Source organism: Myiozetetes cayanensis, unplaced genomic scaffold (assembly GCF_022539395.1).
Source record: "Myiozetetes cayanensis isolate MyiCay16 unplaced genomic scaffold, myiCay2020 scf2-11, whole genome shotgun sequence".
NCBI lineage: Eukaryota > Metazoa > Chordata > Aves > Passeriformes > Tyrannidae > Myiozetetes > Myiozetetes cayanensis.
This window is the reverse complement of record NW_026087411.1, coordinates 208,528-230,135: the sequence shown is the minus strand read 5'-3', so window position 1 is coordinate 230,135 and position 21,608 is coordinate 208,528. Positions and strand designations below refer to the sequence as shown.

At 45.8% G+C, this 21,608-nt stretch overlaps 1 protein-coding gene across 2 annotated transcripts in view; it reads right to left on the bottom strand.

The window, feature by feature from the left end:
• The window catches only part of CFAP61 (cilia and flagella associated protein 61), a 91,040-nt gene that overhangs the window by 14,250 nt on the left and 55,182 nt on the right, over positions 1-21,608 (bottom strand). For both annotated transcript variants that reach the window (XM_050315758.1, XM_050315759.1), the window contains 4 exons: positions 17,361-17,653; positions 13,236-13,563; positions 12,940-13,031; positions 10,268-10,473 (listed from right to left, as the gene is read on the bottom strand). In XM_050315758.1, coding sequence (XP_050171715.1) covers positions 10,268-10,473; positions 12,940-13,031; positions 13,236-13,563; positions 17,361-17,653 — 919 coding nt within the window. The remainder of the gene's footprint in view (positions 1-10,267; positions 10,474-12,939; positions 13,032-13,235; positions 13,564-17,360; positions 17,654-21,608) is intronic.

Sequence of the window (21,608 nt, the reverse complement as noted above, 5' to 3'; positions counted from 1 at the left end):
ATACCTTCCAACTGCCTTACCTCAGTTAAGGTGCTCACCTGTCTCACTGAGGTGTTGCATTAAATGCTGTTTATCAGTGTTTCAGGGGTGCTATGTATTCTTGGTACCATTACTAGTTCCATTCATAACCATGAGTTTAACCATTCCTGTCAATATTCATAGATTTGGAGCTCAAAACCTGAAATTCATTGCCCCATTTGGAATATTTAATGCAAATAAAATGTCCTTTTTTAGGGAACAGAGAATGCCTTGTTCATGTTTTCTGAACAGGCTGCCAGAAGGAGCTCCCAGTCTCCCTTCATTTTCCTTAACCTGAAGAGCTGTACCCTCCAAGGGGGATTTGGAGATTCACCTCACGGAAACAAGGTGCTTTCTTTGCCAGCTCTGTGCTTTCATCTATTTATCTTTTCAGTTCAAATCACCTTTCTCAGGGGCCACATGGTGTTTTTGAGAGAGCAGCTCTACATATGGCTGCTAAAGGGAAGTTTAATAATGAAAACACCCATTTGAATCCAAACCAACAAGTTGACTTTCATTCTGAATTTTATTACCACTTCAGCAGCAGTCCCTCAGGGCGAGCTGGGGAAGGCTTCGAAGTCTAATGCTCTTCAGTGTACGAGATGGAGTTGGCAGGCTCCCAACAGGGGCTCAGAGGCTCCTCTGCTAGCATGAGAACGGCATCTGCCACATGTGTTTGCACCGTTTAGTCTTTCAGAACCTGCCAGAGCCATCAGGCTAAATACGTACAAGATGACAATGCTGCCAGGAGCATAAGGGGTGTGCAAACTTGGTCACCCCCTAGCAGGGATCCCTGCTGGAAGCCTTTCTAGCAAGGGCAGCGTGGCAGGGAGGCGTCTCTGACAGAGCGGGAGGGAACAGGCTCCTCCAGAAGACAACGAGCGACATCCTTCTCGTTGCTAAGGAGCTGCTCTTGCCTCTCACTGACAAACAATATTTAAAGTCTGGTCTGCCTCACTGGGGAGGTGTAGCCTACATTAGATGAGAGGCAAGGAGGAAGGAAATATTTTGTGGTGTCCTGCAAAAAAAACACAGAATCCTTCCCCTTGTAAAAGGTGTAAAGGAAATGAACAGAGCTGGGCACTGCTGGCGAGCAAAACTGGAGTGTGCGTGCATGTGGCTGTCCATCCAAGAGCTGCCTACAGTCACTCTCATTTGCAGGAACACACCACATTTGGAGAAGAAGCCTCTACTCTTGTGGAAGCTGGTTCTATGTCCTAGCAGCAAGGACCCCACCCCACCCTGCTGACTGTCAGGTTTGGTGGCACAGGATAGAGCACCAGCGGCAAGGTGTAAAGCCAGAAAGTCTTAAAAACTGAAGGAAAAACCTTCAGAATAACACACTTGGTTTGTACAGGAACAAAACAAAGAGTAAGGTATAAAGTTAAAAAAGATCAGTAATTGCAGTTATTTTAAAATAATTTACAACCTTGTGACAGGGAAGGCCTGGCAGAGGAAGAGGACCAGCTCTGGGAGAGAGCTGATCAGCTCTGGACTGACACTGACCCCTGAGCAGGGACACATGCTGCTGCTTCTCCCTGCAGTGAGACCAGGATAAGGTGGCATTTTCCAAGACTCAAAGGGCAGGTGGCACCTTGTGATAATAATGGCCAGTCTTCGCAAGCGAAGATCCGGGGAAGGTCTTTACTCCTTCCAGCCTGCGCATTGGATTTTTTAGGTGAGACACAGTGTGCGCGGAACTGAGCCCACCCTTTAATCCTAAGGTTCATCTGCCGGGGCCAAGCGAGCTTGGACGGTGGCAGCGAGGTCCTTAGGACGTAGGTGGGTTGCCTTTAAGGCTAACGAGCCCCACCTGCCCGGGAGTGGCCCTGACCGGGAATCGAACCCGGGTCTCCGCGGTGATAGCGCGGCGCCTTTACCCCTAGACCACCAGGGGCTCCTTTTACCTTGTGATAATGCCTTTGAAAAATCCATCTGCAGACTGGCATGTCCATGATTACAGGTGTGGAGGATGCTGTGTCTCTGGCTGTTCTTCTGCTACTCAGAGCTTTTATGGAAAGAACAAACCCAAACTGAACTCCTCACATCCCTGCTACCCCCACTCTTCCAGCACACATATACTCAGGGGAAGACAGCCCATGAAGTGGGTTGAATCTGTTTGCAACTCTCATTAAATGCCTCTAAACAATCCTTAATACAGACCTCTTGAAATCTCATTTGTTTCCTTCCAAAGCTGGCCACAACTCACCAGTGCCCTGCCCTCCATCCCCTTAAACCCAGTATCCCTCTAGTCACTGCTGTGCCCTCAGCACACATGGCTTTTTCATAGTCAGTATAAGCAGTCTTTGATCAATTAAAGCTCCTGCTAATCTGTAAGGAGTGGAGAGTCTCCTTTCCTCTCTGGAGCTTCCAACACTTTGTACAACATGGGCAATTTTCAAGCTAGATGTCCATTTTCCTGGGTTTGAATTTTTTTTAAGAGAAAACGTAATGCTCAAAACAGGCTATACCAGTTACATCTGGAAGATACTGTCCATTTTCAAATCCTCAGACCTCAGGACATGCAAAGTTATTCCCTAGCACATTTGGATCCCTTAATCTTGAATGGCTTTGGTGGATTATGGCAGCAGAGTTTCTCGGTGGTGCCTTTGGCACATGATGACAAAAGCTCCCTGTGCAGGGCCCAGTCAGGCAGCGAAGCCTGCTGCTGCACAGACCCCAGGGACCAACCCAGCAGGACAAGCACAGAGGAAATGGAAGCTGCTCACCTGACACAGGCTCAAGTGGAACACAATTATGCCAGGAGTGCCTACACAGAGCAGGGAATTCCACTTCCCAGGAGTAGGGAGAGTAAAGTACTGTAGAGGGATGGGATGCAGCACAATTTTAATTTCCAGGTCATATTGACAATACTTCCCAACTACAGCTTGCAGATCAGCAAAAGTCTTTTCTCCAACACAAGCACCTAAGATACATTATTTTGGAGACAACAGTGGATGTTTTTAAGACTCTTAATTACAAAGACATGGTGATTCCAGTAAAAGGTACAGAATATTTTTAGATGTATTTTGGATAGTCAGACCAGGAATCATAAAGTGTTAGTTTAAGGAAAATATAAAATAAAACCATTGAGCATTTCCTGCCAATATCATCTGAGCAATAATTTCGAATGACAGCTTTATGCAGGTTTACATAGGTAAAAAGCAGGACCAATTTGTGTAAAATCCCCTAGAGCACCACCTGAGAGTATCGTTCTTCAGCACAAAGGGCATAACATGCCTGCAACTTCTTAATGTTTGCCTACAACTGCTGAACAGCCAAGCAAGTGTTGAACCAGCAGCCCTGGTTGTAGCAAGAAGCACCTTTAGCTCTTGGCTCTGCAGTTCTGCTCCCTGAACACCCGTTTGCCCACGTGCTTTACTCCTGTTAAAACAGTCTTATGGACAACAAATCTGTGATTGACTCCACTGGGCAGTTCCACAAAGTGAATCTGCTCAGGACTGAAGGAAATCCTGGAAACAAAGCCTGTGCTTCTTTACCACTTTTCACAGAACCCACACTGTCTTCTCTTTGGAAGATGACTGGGTCAGAAGCTGTGATTTACAAGCCCTCTTTCCTGCAGCTGCAATGGCAAACCAGAGTGCAGGGCAACTGCTCTCGCAGTTCTTGCTCCAGAGAAATGGCCACTGAATCCAGAGCCTGTTGAGGACGATCCTGCTCCCCCTGGCACAGACCCAAAGCTCCCTGGGGCTGCTGCAGGGGCCTGCTGACGTCAGGGGTGACATTGTGCATCGCTTGCCAGCATCTTCTCTCCGCCAGCACTGGTGATCCATCGTGGCTGATAAAACAGCACTGTCTGCTGCGTTTTTAATATCCTGGGAACGTTACATTGGAGCACCGTACCCAGAGGTAGATCCTGGCACTGAGATACTGCAGCCCTTTCCTGTTCTAAGTGTCCTGAGGAGAGACTCTCCGTCATTTCAGCACTGGCACTAGGTAAAGTTGAGATTATTCACCAGATCATAGCAGTTATGGTGTAGGTGATTTCCACTGGACTCCTCTTTAAACTTTCTAAACTCTGTGCTCTTTACAGCTGACACAGAAGCACTGCTGTCTGCACACTCTGTCTGAGCACTTTGTGGCTGACCCTGACATCAGGCTTACTGCATTTTCTCACATAGAACTATTTCATATGTAATGCATTATGGAAAACAATTAAAAGGAAATTAAACCTGACGTACAAAATCATCAGATAGGCTGTGTGCAGCGGTATGATTGCTTTCCTGCAACTGTTTATGGATTCAGAGTTTAATCATTCATAAGGGTTTGCATAATTGCTAGGATGAATCAGCAAGGTTTGACTGCAAATTAATGTGGTAGTGTTCAGCTGACGAGCTTTTACTTACTAATTTGGCCGTGGGGTTTCTTAGTAACATGGCTTTTCATCGGCAAGTTAGCTGCTCCTTTAGAACTCCATTAATATCTGCTCTCCAGCCATTGGTATTGATTGGGTCTGTAAGTACAGCTGTACCAGGGCACCGTGGGGTTAGTGGTTAATTCGGGAGCGAGAAAGCCGTTAGTGCTTTGATATCCCTTCACGTGTTCTTCTTGCCAGTCCCATCTCTCTCTTTCTAAAAAGCACGTGCATTTCCCTCTAATTAGGCTGCAGAGTGTACAGAGCAGCACTAGTCCCTCTCATCCATGCTCACTACCTGCCACAGTTCCTTTCCAGCCTTTTTCCTCCCTGCAGAAAAACATCTCACCGTCTGCACGATGAACAGAAGCCTAAGGTGGAATCCCTTCAATGTAATCCCAGTTTGCTAATGGGTGTGGGATCCAGCAGACTCCAGACAGCAGCAGGGCATTCTAATGTTTCTCTTAATGAACAAGCACTCCTCATTTTGGAGAGTCTGGGTTAAAACCAGCTTTTCTATGCAGCATGCATTTCATGTTTAAATAATCACTGATTATCCAGCCCATAAGTAACAGGTTTATCTCTTTACCTAGTCCTTTTAACAATAATGCCAAAAACATCAAATTATGTTCTTTTTCTTGATTTATTTGTTATATTGTGAGATTTATTAGCATTGGGTCAATAAATAGTCAGTCCAATGTGGAGTTTCTGCTTACAGTCTCATTGAATGACACTGCTTAATAAATCACCTTCAGCCTAATGTAAACAGCATCTAGATGTGAGAATTGAACTTCAGTGGAAAAAGCTAAATGGTTACTTCAAAATAAGTGAATGCTGTTCATGAAGCTCAAAATATTTTTGAGCATTTGGGTTGTACAGCCAATATACAAAATGCAACACAAGAGTAAGAGTCACAGTTTGAGGAGAGCAGCTAATGAAACATCCTGGGCTGTTATCCACATTTATAGTTTCTGGGTGGATTTTCCAAAGCCTCTCAAGGAAAGGGAACCTAACCCTAACCCTTCCCATATTCCTGCTCCATGTTTGGCAGCTTCATGTCCTATGGCCTATCAGTACCTGTTGTTGTTGAAGCTTTGCCACTTTGTGTAGAGCATTCCTAATTTTCCTGGTTTTCTTCAGGCTTTCTCAGCCTCTTGGACAGCAACACCACCTGCCCCCACCACCACAGCCTGAGAGCACACAGGTCTGGATCACCACAGATCCATGCATAGACTGCTCATTTCCTTCTTAAGTGAAAACTGAATCCTACCTGCATTCCAGCACTGGGAAAAACATTCCTTTATCACTACAATTCAGCAAAATCCCCTGGAGAGCAAACTCAGTGCACACGTATGGCAGGAAACAGGAGAAGGGAATGGCTGAGCAACACAGCCTTTCAGAGGGTACCTTTTAGGAAGTGACTGGCACCATGATAGCACCTCTGACAGGACCCTTCACACCTTTCCTCCTGTGCCACCCTCACTGTTCTGCACCGGGTGCTCCCTCACCTCAGCGTCACTGTCACTGCCTCATGGCTGAGATGCAGCCATCATCTTCTGTAGGTCATAGCTGACAACAAGTTCATTAATACAGCATTACAAACTCCTAAGTAAAAGCCACTCACACCTCATTTGTGAAATAAGCTCTTTAAGTATTTTAGAAACTAGCGGGTCAGGTTTTTATGCATTATGTAAGATTTGCTTTTCATTAATGCCAAATGAAGCCTACATGAACCACTTCTACCTCATATTAAAGGCATGATGCCAGTGAGCATCCATTTGGTTGCCAAGTATCCGGAGACCCCTCTAATTATCTGTTTTGTACTTAAGATGCAGCAGAGGGAGATTCCACCGCTCTGTGGACACGTTCCATAACTTGGCAACTGCCTTGCAGCTGCCTTCATCTCGGGAGAGCACAAAAGGGGGTCACTGGCTGGTTACACTCCTCCTCTGTGAAGCAGTGTGGAGGACTGATGACCAGTAACAAATCTATAAGCTTAAAAAGAAAAAAAATGTGGTCCTATCTAGGGGCTATGGTTTCCTTTCCCCCTGTGAAACTGGGCTGGGGTAGCAGTGGAGCCCTGGGCGATGTGTGTCCACTGCCCTGCTTCACCTCCTCCAGAGCCCAGCTACTGAGGGGAGGAGGCAGAGGAGTGACCCATCTTTCCTTTGCTTGTGGGTCAAGTCCTGCAGCTTTTATTCCTGTTGAAGTCATACTGAAATCAGTGGAACTTTTCTGCAGACAAAAGGAGATGTTATTTCTCTCGTTATTGCCATTAGCCCCGACTCTGGGTGCACCACCAGAAGGAGTGACTTGGTCAGGTTTGCTGGACCTTGAGGGCCTGTTGTTAATGCTAATTTGAGAATGGCACTGGCACACTCTGGTCAGGAAATCAGGTACCATGGGGTTAACTTTCAGCTCTTATACTGAACACAGATCAGTGAGGAAATTCACTGCTAGGTGCACTCTCTAATTATTTAAAAGATAATTTGCATGCTACACAGAAATAAATTAGCTCCCAGGTGACAGCTGTTCCAGTGTGTCCATTCCTGGAATGAGTTGCCATGCTGGGAAATCTAAATACAGACCAAAAGATTAAAACACTGCACTTTCTTGCCTCATAGGAAGGCCCTCCACAAAACTGAGGTATAAAGAAGGGAGGCATAAAGAATGGATGCTTCAAACCATCAAATTTACAAGCTTAACTAACAAATCACAACATTTTCCCAGTCTACATTCTTTTCACTAAGGGCACTTCACATCTTGCTAAAAGATGTACTAATTTAAAAGCATTTTTTTCAAAGCCAAAAGGAAATTCAGTCCTAACCTCAGGTTTGTGGTCATGCAGGATCCTTACAGACCATGTGAACGATGCCCAAAACAGTTGGGTTTTTTTTGATCACACACATAGAAATCAGAAAATGCATTTTCCTGCTCCTCACCAAAAGCCAACCAGGCACCACTTTTTATCCACATAAGAGTCTTAAGACAATCTTCATCTCACAAGAGATGCCAAACTGTTTTTCAGTGTATCAGTTTTCTAACAAACAGCCTTGTCACGGCTCAGTTCTACCACTGTCTACTGTACATTGCACACACATATATGTACATTGTATGGAGCACTGCAATGTGGGGATGCATAAGTACTGTAGATGTGATATATTATGAGAGTACATTATATTGCCAGCCTTATTCTGTTGCTCTACCCCCTCCTGAGAGCGGCGCAGGAATCTGCTGCTTTCAGGAGCAATTTGCTTCCTCCTCTCCCTGTCTCCTCTTCCTCTTCTCATCTGTCCTTGCCCTCTGCCTTGGCTGCCTGCAAAGGGCTTCCCTTTGCTTTTCAGTCTCCCACCTGCTACACCTGCTGGAGGATGCACCCTCCTCACAGGATGGACGTGTGTAACAGGAACACCACGCCCGGGATGAGCAGGAACACGTGTGTGAAAGCACCACAAGAACCACAGGAGCAAGGAGGTTAAAGAGCAGCATATGTTCATTGCTGAGGAGCAACATATGGGATTTCATACTCATGACCAAAGAGCAAGAAGAGAAGGAACAAACCTATCTAAAGATAAGGTATAAAGAAGACTAAAAATGACGGGAGGCAATAAAATAACCAGATAACAAAAACCTGGCAACTGTAATTCAGGAATTTTGCCGCAGGCTAATGAGAGGTGAGATAAAATAATGAGGCAAAAGGTCCCAGACAACATCCCTGTCTAAAGGCTGTAAAATACAAGTCCAAAATTTAATTCATCATCACTAATTAAGGAGAGCTCAAAAGATGTGATGAGGTCCTGATACGTGGTGTCCCTTTGTGCAGCACACCAGTGATCCTGGCCAGACCACCAGCCTCGCACGTCCCACTGCCTGTGACAGGGGATGTGAGAGGACCCTGGTGAGCACAGAGCAGGTAAGACACCCCCAGCCTTACAGGAGCAAGAGACTCTGCAGTGAGTGTATATGCTGCCATCAGGTAAAGCTGCTCCTCTCACTCTTACAGTGCTGCCTGGCCTGACATCCTATTAACAGATCATCGCTGGGATCTTCACCTCTCCTGAGATTTTACAGTCTCTGTGGATGTTTAGAACCTGACCTTACTTTGTAATCCCCTGATCAGCTTGTGCCCTGTGTGGGGATCCTATCAGGATCATGAGTGCAAGGAAGGCTAACACATTCTTATTTCTCTGAAGAAGAAATAAGCTGCATGTTCAGAAAGTTCACCTCTCCTGTCTTCCAAACCTGAGTGCAGCTGTCAGGGAGGCAGGTGAGTGAGCTGCACTGAGGTCCTCAGGCTGGGCTACGTGCCCAACATGCAGCAAGGGGAAAAAAGGGAAAATAGGCTAGTTTGGTCAAGGTCAAGAAAATACTGCTACCTGTGCTGCAGGCAGAAATCCCAAAGCAAGATGATTTATTTTTCCAGATGCTGCTACATGTGTGAAACTTGCTGGTACATCTAACAACAGACACTGTAATCACATCTGGGCAAACAACCATGGCCTCAGTGCCTGGTTCACACAACAGATGAGCTCACAGCTGCACACGCACATTGTAAGGCCAGAAAAAGAACTAATGGTACCTTGCCACAACCTGAATATTGAGCTCCTTCCAATGCTCTGAGTGTATGAGCTGATCAGCATCAGCCACGACGAGGAAAGAAAGTCACCTGTTTTCTTAGCCCATATCTTACCCACCTGTGCCACACTCCTTCAGTATCTCCTTAACATCTACTGACAACGTGCCATTCAGGTGAACTTCATGTTTGCTGTGTCCCATTCCTCTTTTGTAAAACAAACCCAACATTTGTTATAAATCAAAATCAAGCCCCATACCAGCAATAATTCACAACTTTCTTCTGGACCACAGCACATTCTTTACCACAAACTTTTAGCTAAAAAACTATGTTTAATTTGAAAATTTTGCTACCGTTTGCACCTTTCTTCCAGTTGTAAATATAACAAAATCAGACCGGGAGACTTTTCAGGCACCACTATCAGCTTTGTATCATGATAAAAACTGACCATTTGGTTCCTGAGCTTGGCTTTCTATCCCTACCCAGCTGATGTCACTTGTCTGTGTGTGACAGTTTACATTCCCAAGCACCATTTGTAAAGGATTTCTTAAAACAAAAATCAAAAGCAATGAAAAATTCTTCCCTCTGGAGGAGACAGCACACAACCCTTGGCTAGAACTAGCCAGGCTCTTTAGTATCCCTTGGGAGACCTGCCTGGGAATACCTGTCTCCAGGACTGCCCTGTGCTTGGCCAGACATCTCAAACTCAGCCAGAGCTGTCTCACTGCTGCAGTGCTGCCACCAAACAGAGTCCTGACACAGCCTCCAGCTCTATCATTAAGTTACAGTAACTTTCTTCCACACGGCACGTGGTCTAAAGGATAAACTTTAGGCTTTATCACCAGATAAAAACAGGCAAGTTGTTGAGTGTGGCTATCACCAGGAGCAATTTAAAGTCTCCCTAGAAATCTCTGGCTTAAAAATTTGATTTGACATGACAAAAGTACTTTTAAAAGTGACTTCTGAACATGAATCTACAGTAATAAAGGACTGTTCAGGTTCAGCTGAATGATTTCACCTGCCAAATATTCTAAACAACAGTGGTAAAGACATTGAAATGCTCTTTCAGATGAAAGATGGTCAAGTACACCATTGTTCCTCCTCTAAACAAATCAGACACACAGCTCTTTCTGGGAAGGTCTTCAGGACTTCCATTACTACTGATAATTTTGATAAATAATGGAAAATGTTTTTAAATCTCTTCATCTACTTCTTGTTCCAAAGGAAAATATCCAGAAGACAAGTCCTAATAAGATTGTGCCAGAGTGCAGATTTGCTGCACGAGGCAGAGTTTCTCTCACCTGTAAAGGTCAGTGATCTGCCCGTTCCTCCAGCGATAGTACAGGTCGTTCAGCAGGCGCTCGTGTTGTCCGTACAAGCACAGGTAGTTGGAGACAGGAAAGGGCTCCTTGGAAAAGCAGGTGATGCTGTCCACCATGTTGTACTTGCTGAAATGCATCCTGAAGTAGTTCCCATGTCCTGCCTCTCCAGTTATTATCTCTGTCCCCTGCAACAGAGAACACCAGGAAAGCTGTAGGGACAGAAGGAACACCTGAGCTGGCCCAGGCACAGGGTCTGCGAGGGGCTCCCAGCCCACAGTTACCACTCCTTAAAGCATACAGCCCTCTTTGTTAAGTCAACCATTCTTTACCCTGTGGGTTATAAGGTACTTTGCTGTGGCTTGGACACAGATTTTCCTGTGTGGTTTAGACCTTGATTAACTGCCCACCCAAACGTGCAGCACGGGCTGAATGCCACTGCAGACACTTGAGGGCATCTGGGCCCTCCAGCTGCACTGGCAGTGACACCGGCTCCACAGGGCCCTGTGACCTCCTGGAGCAGCAGCTGGAGTCAGGAGGGATGCCGTGGGGCAGCCCAAACAACACTGGATGCCTCTGTTTGGGCAACTCAATTGCACTCTGTTCGGCCCCATTTATGACAGAGCACACACATATCCTGCTTTACTGAGGATCCCATCCTGAGGAATGAAGAACACATCAGCAGGCTTTTACTCTCTCGCCACATTTATAACTACCCATCTGTATTTTTATACATGTAAGTATATGCATATGCAAACAGTGTGAGTGCAGAGTCCAAATTCATGGCACATGGTAGAAGCTCCACGACTGCAGGCAGAGGGTGACACTACCACATTAACCAGGTACAGGTGAACTCCAATGCTGCAACTCAGATTTAACACATACCAGTGAAGCATTTTTGGCTTTGTGTAACACGTTTCCCAGTAGTCAGAGGTGTGATGTGCTGGAACAGCTTTCCAGGAAGGAGAGAAATACCCAGAAGGATCCTGCTCAGTTCCAGAACAAACCTACACACTACACAAACAGCACTATGTACAGCTGGGGCCTGTGCCTACAGGAGGCTGCACTGGCTCTTAGGATGTTTCCTTCAGGCCATGTTCTAGACCATTAAATAGTAAATATAAAAACATACATGTGTATACTTACTTATATATGTATATGTGTGTTCATACACACAAACACACGTCTGTATAGGGTTTCAATTGCTCACACACCCAACTCTTGCTAACTTGAACTAGGGCTGCCATGTGTTGCCAACACCAACTCTACTGTCAATAAAATAACACTGTTGAATGTTGATGCTCAAACTGTAGCATTTAGTTTCAGCCACTTAAATCAATCACTCTGAAGACAAAAGTGTAAAAATTTGCTTCAAACCTGCCATTGCAGTGGGATGATCACATAGCTTGAAGCTGGTTTTATAAGCTGTATTCCTGTTCCAGTTTTATCTATTTCTACAACCTGTTGCTAGGCTACAGGAACCTTTGGTACTTCCCCATCTCAGCTAACCTTTCACTAGCTTCTCTTCCTCCTTCCTTAGGATATTCTTTTAGGATGTACATGAAGTTTCTAGAGTGGCTTTAAAGATGGTCTCTTTTCAGGTAATCAGCAGGTAATCAAAGCAGCAGCAAAAGAATTCTAAGTATGTTCTAGCAATTTAGAGTAACAAAATCAATTGCTCTCTCTGATGGTCCTTTCTGCTTTCCAGCATATGCTGCATTGGATGGCTCATCCTGGATCTGGAAAACAAGGTGAGCCATGCTTTGATTCCTCCCCCAAGCCATGGATTTCTTTTTAAAATCCAATTTCTTTCTATGGACCACCGCTGTCCAAGTTTTAAAGTGAACACTGAAGTAGCCTTTTAAAAGCTGCTCTTTAAATCAACTACAAGAATGGGCTTGATATAGAAATCCCTAAGGTAAAAGGTACAATCTATGTGAAACAGGAGCTTGCCTAGCTGGATGGTCCTCTCTGGCTTTAAAAGACATTAATCTAGTCCTTTTCTTGTCTTACAGGTCAGGTCCTCCAGTAAGAGAAGTGTCTCCATGTTTGTACCCTGGGACATTCCCCATGTGTGTGAAGTGGTTCCCTCTACCCTGTTCCAAGACAACCCTCATGGTTGCAGGACTCACTATTTCCTAGCAGTGAAGCACAGAGCATCTCTTCCAGAGTAGTTCCTACTAATCTAGAAATCAACTGAATTTCCCTGATAAACTGCCAGGTTTTATCATCTGTATGCAATTCCAGCACCATATTGCAGGGAGGAAAGAGGCTCAGCACTAAGGCTGAAAGCACAAAATCCAGCTAATACTGTCCCATGTCCTGTGCATAGAAATGGGGCATCACTGAAGAAAGCCAAATATCAGGAAGCGTGGAAACAAACCCCTGAGAGGCTCAGAGAGGTCTGTAACTCACCCTGGCTCAGCAGATGTGCCTGGTGCATGCAGTCTAATGCCCAGTTGATGGCAAACACACCACCCCCTCATGTGCCAGGTGTTCACTTTGTGCTGGTAACTGCCACAGATGCATCAACCCACACTTACTCAGGTACTTTGTCACAATTCAGGGTACTTGGGCAGGTACCTGCACTGCCTTAACTAGGAACATCCTTCCAAACAGAGGATGAAACAAAGAAGTTCTGTTATTGAACTTACGTGGTCACACTGGGCAAGTTCTACGTCCAAGCGGATGGGAATTGCTGGTTTGGAAATGTGCAAGTAGTTATAACCTCCAGGAAGAACACCTCCTGCCAGAAATGAAAATGGGGTTTATTAAGTCATAAGCAATGAAGCAAATAGAGTATTTGTTTGCCCTCCTTCTGCTGTATTCTTTTTCCACTACATAAGGAGCTCTGAGGGCTGTACTGCCATGAGACGGCACCTGAGGCGAGGTGGACCTGTCTGTATAATAGAGCAGGGGATGGAGGTGTGACAAATCCAGTGGGACATACCTTTAACTTTACATCCTTTGTACATGGGGATGAGTCTGTCTGGCCCTTCTGGTGGCTCAGAATGGGGCTGAAGGGCTGGGTCAAAGAGACTCAGCATGGATGCAGCAAGCTCAAAGCCAATCTCTTTGGAGCTGAAGTTGCTGTGTGTCCATTCATCCCTACAGTATCTCCTGGAGAACTTTGTTAGAGGACCTGCAGCCCTGATGCTGACATCATTGGTGCAGAATTTGGCATCAATCACAAGCCTTCCATCAAAAACAAGGCAAGCATCATTGACTGCCTTAAAGGTTTCGTAATCCACTGCCTTGTAGGCAAAGCTAAAAAATGCCTAAAAAGAGATATAAATAATTGTAGAGTATATTATTTATTATTTACCAGCTAATTTCATAAATCAAAATCCATGCTTCATTCTGAACACCATTTATTTTAAAAAACAAGAATAGGAAATAAAGTATGATTTTATATACACAGATAGATCATTCTGATCCAGCACTTACAGCTACCAAAATTAAAACAAAGACAATAGAAAGGAGAATTACTAAACTAGACTCTCTGCTTCTGTTTATTAGATGAGTTTTATTTTAAAAGTTCCAGTATTCACCACACGTGAAACTATTATGAGTGGCCATGGGTATTTTCTGTTAGTACAAGCATAGGACATAGACCTGAACCCTCTATGAAGTTGGTTTTCTTCTTTCAAATGCTCGAGCGAACCTGAAACCCCAAAGAATAGAAAAGCACAATGTACTTTGCATTTAGCAGGATAACTGTGTATTACAAATGTTTTCCCAACTGCTGAGCCTGTTTACCAACAAACTGAGTTACTCTGGCTGTCAGCATGAGGACAGTCAATGAAATGGAAAGATCAGAAATTAAACTTGCTCAGAGAAAATGTCATCCTCATTCCAACTACAGCAGCACAATTTCAGCCAGTGGAAGCTGCAGAGGCCAAGGAGGCTGTGAGAAGTACAAGAGGACTGAACATTCAAAGGAACAGGAAAGCTTTCAGGTTTGTTATATTTGACAGTATCATAGATTTTGGAAAGCACATCCAAACTTTGTCAGGGCTGAAACACCTCTCTAACTACTCCAGACCTGGATCATACTCACTTTAGGAGGCAGGCTGACCTGTGCCTCCCTAAAGCAGGGCACTGCTGTGCTCTCTAAGGCCGGGCACCAGGCTAGCTGTCTATCAGATCCATTGGGATCACCCAGGCCAGCCCAGAGGAGGCTGCAGGGAAAGCATCTGGTACATTTGGCAGTCAGCTGCTGAGCCTGGTAATGAGCACAGCAGATACCTATTTGGTGTATTTTGTTTTGTGGGACTGAAAATAGATGGGACTTCCACTCTTTGAAAAGATGGCCTATACTGTCTTAGGCAACCTTACAGTCCTGGCCCTGAGGTAGGGAATTATCTTGGGATCAGCATCTACTGAAGTCACGAGCTCATCTTCCCCACAGGAAGATTTCAAGGACATTTAAAGAAAATCACCCTAAATCCCTCTTTTGAGTCTCAAAGAAAAAAAGCTAGTGATAATTCCCTCCTTTTGTCTTCTCATGGCACCTGCACAGTCGCTCTCCTGGGACACCAGGAAGCAGATCAGACAGACCCCACCTCCCCCAAAGAGGAGCACCGTGACCAGCACTGCAGAGCAGGTGGTGCTGGAGCAGCCACCGGTCTGTCCCACATGCTGGGCACCGGAGAGGAACAGATGCACAGGCAGCACAGCTCCCAAGAGGGATCGTGCCTGAGGAGCCACTTTGAAACCCGGCACCACCCTCACCTCCGTCAGAGCCCTGTGAGAGCAGATGTGGGAGAAGCTGCAACTTCAGTGTCCTCAAAGCTTGCATAACATGTGCCCCAAGCAAGTGTAAAACAAGAGTGCACACTGGACACTGAGAGTTAAAAGGAACAAGAACAACAAGGCTGAGAAATGTTTTGAACAAGACCGTGCTCTGCAAAGGGCACCGATGAAGACTGACCATCACTACAACAGTTTGTGAAGCTCCAGAACCCTCACACAGAGTTTTCCCTGCCAGTGCTCCAACTTTTAAAATCATTAGATGACAAGTCACGGGTTGCTGTCCCAAGAAATATTCCTGTACAGGCTGAGGAAAGGGTGGAAGCATGCATTCCCTTGCTGCCTTCATCCTCAACAGCCCAAGACATAACTGTCAGGACAAAGCAGCATCCATAATCTGTTCTCCCCTTAGTGCCAGCTCAGGGAGGACACAGCTGTGGCCTTGGTAAAGGTGTTACCCAGCTGTACCCCCAAAGAGCTTTCCTGGGACTAAGTAAAGTGTCACATGCTCACAGGTGGCTGGATGAGCCAGTTGGAAGAGAAGGCACAGTGAGGGAAGCAAAGGAAATTTTAGCAATGCTGGCACAGCAGAGATGCAGCAGCAGAGGAGCCAGAGCCTCTGGGTTTGTTTGCAGATAAACCAAGTGATGAACTACACACAGCTAAGGGAATTCTGACCATCTTGTAGAGCAAAATCAGGGAAGCTCTGCCCATGAGGGCAAGGGGACCACACAGCCCCATGTCCTGCCGGCTGACAGGCAGGACGGTGTCACCGGAGGGGAGGGGAGGGCTGCAACCTCCAGGCTGGAAGCCATCTGTCAGCCCAGGCAGGAGGGAGGGAGGCTGCTGCTTTAGGCAAAGAGGAGATTTTCTCCTGTTGTTTTTATCCTGTAGGACTCAACAAATTAAGCCCCCAAGAACTGCCACTCAACAGTTGATACTGGCTCAAATCCCAAAAGGCCCAGGGCTGCTGCAGCGCCGATTCCTGCACAGCCTGGTCTCTGGTGAGCACAGCTGCCTTCCTGGCAGAGGCTGCTCTCTGGAGCCTGGCATCCTCTGAGCCCGGCCTCCCAGGCAGCTCGAGCCTTGCAAGGCAGCTCAACTGCTCTTGGAGAATATAAAGCCCCTGACATCACAAGTAATTAAACATCTCCCATCTTGGAGGCCGGAAAAGATCTTGACAGGGAAGGACCGTGGCTGGAAGAAGAATGAACAGGGACACAAATGAGCAAGAGAAACAAACCCCAAGGCAAGGGGGGTTTGAGGGAACAGGCACATGGGCCAGGTGGTGGGGGAAAGAAGGGAGGCTGATGGGTAGGTGGAAAGCGCATACCAAGTTACAAGAATGAGAATCACATTGAGATATCTGTGGAAGAATGATAAGAATGGAGGAGTTTCAGGGAAAGAAGAGAGAACTTGAAGAGCTGCATATGAGAAGAGCGGGAGAAATGTCGCTACTGACATGGAGACCACAGTCAGGAGACCACTGTGGGTAAAAGAGCTGTGCGAGGTCTTCACCCTGATCAGGAAGGGTTCAACTATCCATATGCTAAAAAGAGAAGGGTTGCAGTGTGGGGGAACCAGCAGGGACCACGACACCTGGGAAGCTCTCCGGGAGAGGCACACGGCTTGTCCTTTCCACAGTGACAGCCGCTCCTGCCTAAGGAGTGGGCACACAGCGGGGTGTGCAGGGCAGGACGGCAGCTCCCCGTGGAGGGAGGTTCTGAAGTGACTATTGCAAGTGCTCACTCCTGTGGATTAGCCCAATAAAGGAAAACAGAACAATCCTGACCTTTAGAACAGCTAAGACCTGTCCCCAGTTACAGAGCAGAGCCACACCGGTGAGCGTGCCTGTAGCTTCAATAAGATATTGGTACTGGAGCTGAACAGAACTGCAGTCATTGACGTAAAGGGAGAGAAATCTGCTAAAAACATGTTTTCATTCAGTGACATAATAGGCCTCTTTATCCTCATGTTTTTGACTTCTAGTGTGACTTAATCAAGTGCACAAAATATGGACAGCAGTAACTGCACACATTTAAATAAGGAAAGGTTTTCTGGAATTACTTAGAAAATTAATTAAGAGTATTTGTTACTCAGCGGCAAACTACTACTTGTGTGTCAGGTGACTTAAATACATTTTAATCCAAATCAGTCAGGGCATTAACAATGGGTTTATTTGGATTTTTAGAAAGCCGATCCTTGAGACTAATGAGTGAACGTTCAATCTCCTAGAGACGAGGAGAAACAGATAAATCAGTGAGGGACCACCTAAACTCAATGGCCTTTGTCTGAAGGGAATGCACTGGAGGCACATACTTACTGAGCACTGCAGTTTCAGCGGGTTTGTGGCAGTGGTGAAGGCAGCCCAGGTGATCAGCTCTGGGTCGCTGCCCTCGCCCCACTGTGCCAGGACACCGTCCCTGTGCACAGCCACGCCCGCCTGTGCCAGGGCCCCCCGCACTGCGCCCTCCACCTCGGCGTTGTTCACACAGGTGACATCCGAGCTGAGCGGAGGCTGCACGAGGTGGATGCGAGAACCAGCAATTCCAAGAGACAAGAGCGCTTCTACTGTGGTGTAAATGTCAATTGTATCGCCATAGACAATGACGTTCCCTAAGAGGAAAGAAAAGGGGGGGAAATTTCTAAGACATACAATGAAAAGCTTATTAGGATAACTCAGATGATAATAACGTGAAATTGCTCTATTTGACCCTCTTATTTCTCTGATGCTATGAAGCAAACAATGTTACCTAGCAACAGCAGCTAAGATAATTTAGCAAAGAATCTGTACAAAACATCCCACAAAGTAGGCAAGTACTTAACACAGAAGTATGACATTCATCCTGACCCCATAATTTGAAATTATTTTGATTGAAAAGCCTCTGGGGGCAAAAAAAAAAACAAAACCACCACTATTTTTTTGTTCTCTCTCCTCAGTTTTGCTCATTCAAAGGACTGATGGAGGAGGGAGCAGACAGGAGCAAATTAAATACATGATGCAGAAAAACCCCACAAGCTGTGGAAAGGTCAAGCTATAGAAAACGAGCCTTTTTGCCACATGGCCATCAGTGCTGCAGCTTCCTTCTGCCAAAGCCTGATCTCCAGAGAATGGGGACAGTCCTGCAGACATTCCCTGTCCCACCACCGTGGCAGGGAGAGCTCTGCACCACTCACTCTCTCAAGCAGCTGCCTCTTTCCCTCACACAAGCTCTGAGCCAGCCAGACTCCATCCCTCCTCACTGCTGGGAAGTCAGCAAGCTGGATGCAGACATCTGATCAGCTGCTGTGACAGCAGTGTGTGGGTACTGCTGCTCCTTCTGCAGAAACCACTCCTAAAACCAGCTCCATCTTCCCACCCTGGGCACCCAACCTAACACACACCTGCCACTGCAGAGCCACAGGGCAGGGCCTTGCATGGTCTCCTCCTGAACTGGTGCCGCTTCAAAGGGGACAGTCAGAGCTGAGCAGCAATCCATGGGGATGGGAGAGTTCTGTTCTGTGTGAACACAACAGCGCCCTCCAGCCTAACAACTAAAGCCCTCCTGACGATAAGGGAGGCAGAGCTGGGATACATCGAAGCAGCTGAGTGTTTTATCTCAGAATGGTTTAATATAAAACCCACAAACATTCCTCTGAGCAGGGACTGAAGCACACTCCTGTCCTGCCCATTCCCTCTGCCCCCTGCTTGGAATAGGAGCCATTTCTCTGCTTGAATAATCCAGTTAGAACGGCCCAGATGTCGTATGACAGGCTGGGAACTGCTGTGCTGGGGGCTAAGGACCCTTCCCACGAGGGTCACAGCCCAGCTCCAGCCAAGCACAGGAGGGCTGAGCCAGGCCTGCCAGCTCCTCTGTGCCCATCTGCCCCAGCCCCAAGCCCTACCTGCCTGCCAGAGTCCACATCAGCTCCTGCTTACTGGGTGTCTCAGGACAACAAGGATCTGACCTGCCAGCACGAGGATGCATCAACAGCACATTCCTAGTGCTTTAATGTCCCATACCTGGGCAGTGCTGCAAATGACTTGTACATTTATCTCAGCACTGGCATTTATGTCTCGCCACAAGTGACAGCATCCCCTATACATAAATTGCATTATTTACAGGCTAAGCTGATTTCACTGGGACCATGTTTTACTGCATGAGACACAGGGCAACACTAAACTGAGCATGCACACAGCCCAAGCTCCCAAGAATATTAATGATAAAAATGTTAACAGATGTTCTACCATTCCCCTTTGATTACAAGGTTATTTTATTTGTCCCATCAGTTCAGCTATTTGTAGCTGCCAAATAAACATCTCTCTTCATAGCTGCCAGAGAACAGAATTGCCCCATGAGTACCCTGCTCAGAAATTATGGAAAATATGTTTTTACTGTTCACAGCAATGACCAGGGGAACAGAACAATTTTACCTGCAAATGTATCCATTTGAAATCATAAGAAGAAAGATCTTACTACTTCCATAAATATCAAAAAGAACAAGAGAATTCTGTCCCATGTGTCCCTCACTGAGCTGACTTTCCAAGCCAGAAGAACCCAGTCCATGGCTCGTGCCTGCCAGGACGCCTGTCTGCAGGCAGTACTGGCCTCAGGAAAGGTCCAAAAGAGAAGACAGACATAAAACTGATCATTTTTCCCCTGCTGCAGCAAGGTACAATGCAGGAAGCACCGAAGCAGAACTTGGGGTGAAAGAGCAGCTTTGCTATACTCATTTTTAGTTACCCAACCTGCTGACAGTGCAGGCAAGGAGGAGGTGTGCAGGTGCTGACAGCCTCATGCTATGTTTACACACTTTAGATTTGCGAGGAGTAAAACACCAGCAGCTGAAGAGGCTACAGTGGCTGGGAAAGGAGGATGAGGAGGGCTTCCCAGAGCATGGCCCAGCAAAGCTCCATTCTGACTCTGGGGCAAGGCTGGGCTGAGACATTTGGCAGCACCAGTCCCCTCAGAGGGAAGCTCAGTTGTTGCATTAGACACTGGCATTTAGGGACATACAAGATCAGATTCGAGCCCCACATTTGTCATGGAAAATTAAAATTCTGTTTTATATGGTAATATTAAATACAACTGCATTAGATCAGGGAAAGCAGTGCTCCTTTACTGACCTCTTGTAAATCAACAATTTACTGCTTCTGCTTATTACAATATTAGTGGCTTTTTAGATGACAGTGCTAGTAGTCTAAGAACTACAGATATTCATTATGGACTGAAATTATGTCCACTGGAAAGAGAGCAGTTCCTCAGGATGCTTTTATTATTTAACTACATGAAAATGTATCTGAGTAAACATAATAATCTTTCACGGAAAAAGCAGCCATAAATAAAGATCATTACAGTAGTTTTATCATTTATTACCCGAGTGTCAGCATCCTGCTGCAGAGCAGACCCATTCATTTTCCACAAGTGGAAGCACAAGATTTCGGTGACCCTAGCATGACCTGAATCTTTGCAGTTTGCAAAAGCTAAAGGAGAAACCCAGTATGAACTAAAGCATCAGTGGCTTTGGTAGGTGATTCATGCACTGGAATTTTAATGCGAGAGTATTCCTACAAACACGCTTTTAATAAGGCAGTAAACTACGCTTAGGTATAGAGAAAAAATAATTGCTCCATTTTGGGCCATTAAAGCAGTTTTGTTCCTTACTTTACTTCCATCCTACTTTTTATTTTGGTGGAAAGTGCAGAGCTAATAGGAGCTGAATTTCAATTAGTCACCATTACAGCTGTCATAGGTTCTGTGCATTAGGCAGCTGGGTTTCAGCAGCAGCCTCGGGGCCAGGGCTCGCCCTGCTCCAGGGCTGGCCACAGGACTTCCCTCCAGGAACCTTGCATCACACCACATCACCGCCAGTTCTCCTGACACTCTACCAACAAGAGAGGTCAAACACATCTTCGGGGAAGCCCTTGCGACGGGAACTCCCCAAAGACAGCTCTCCTGCTCTGAACTGCCCTGGCAGGAGCTGACACAACAGGAACTCGCTGACTGACTGCCTCTGTTTCTGCAGTTTAGCGCTGACTCGGAAGCCTGGATGATCCCAGGTATTTTCAGTAGCAAACACAGTGGATGAACTAAGGAATACATGAACAGAGTGCATGTAACAGGGCTGAGGAAACACAGGGATGGGGGATATCTAAACAAATGTCTGATTTTAATGGTTAGTAAGAGAATACCAGGAGCTTGCAGTTCTCTGTGAAAATCTGTAACTAGTGCAACTGAATACAGTGCCGACAGGGACTTCCTGATTTAGACCTGTTTTCTTTGCGTTACACCACAAATCTAGGTATTTTTCTATATAACAGAAAAACACATCCACTAATTAAATTATTATTTAATTGGTTAATTAATGACTCCAGCCAGATTTGCATTTAGGACTCATATTGTTTTACATAATAATAATTGCAGATAATTAATCTATCTCAAGCCTTTCTTTCCTAGCTAAATATGTTGGGTATCAAAAATGACAACAAATTGTAAATTAATCTGGAAAACAAAGCACAGCAGATGAAAGACTTTGTTAGAATTAATCAGGCACCAATTATACCATGGAATTTAGGAAACAATAAGCCTAT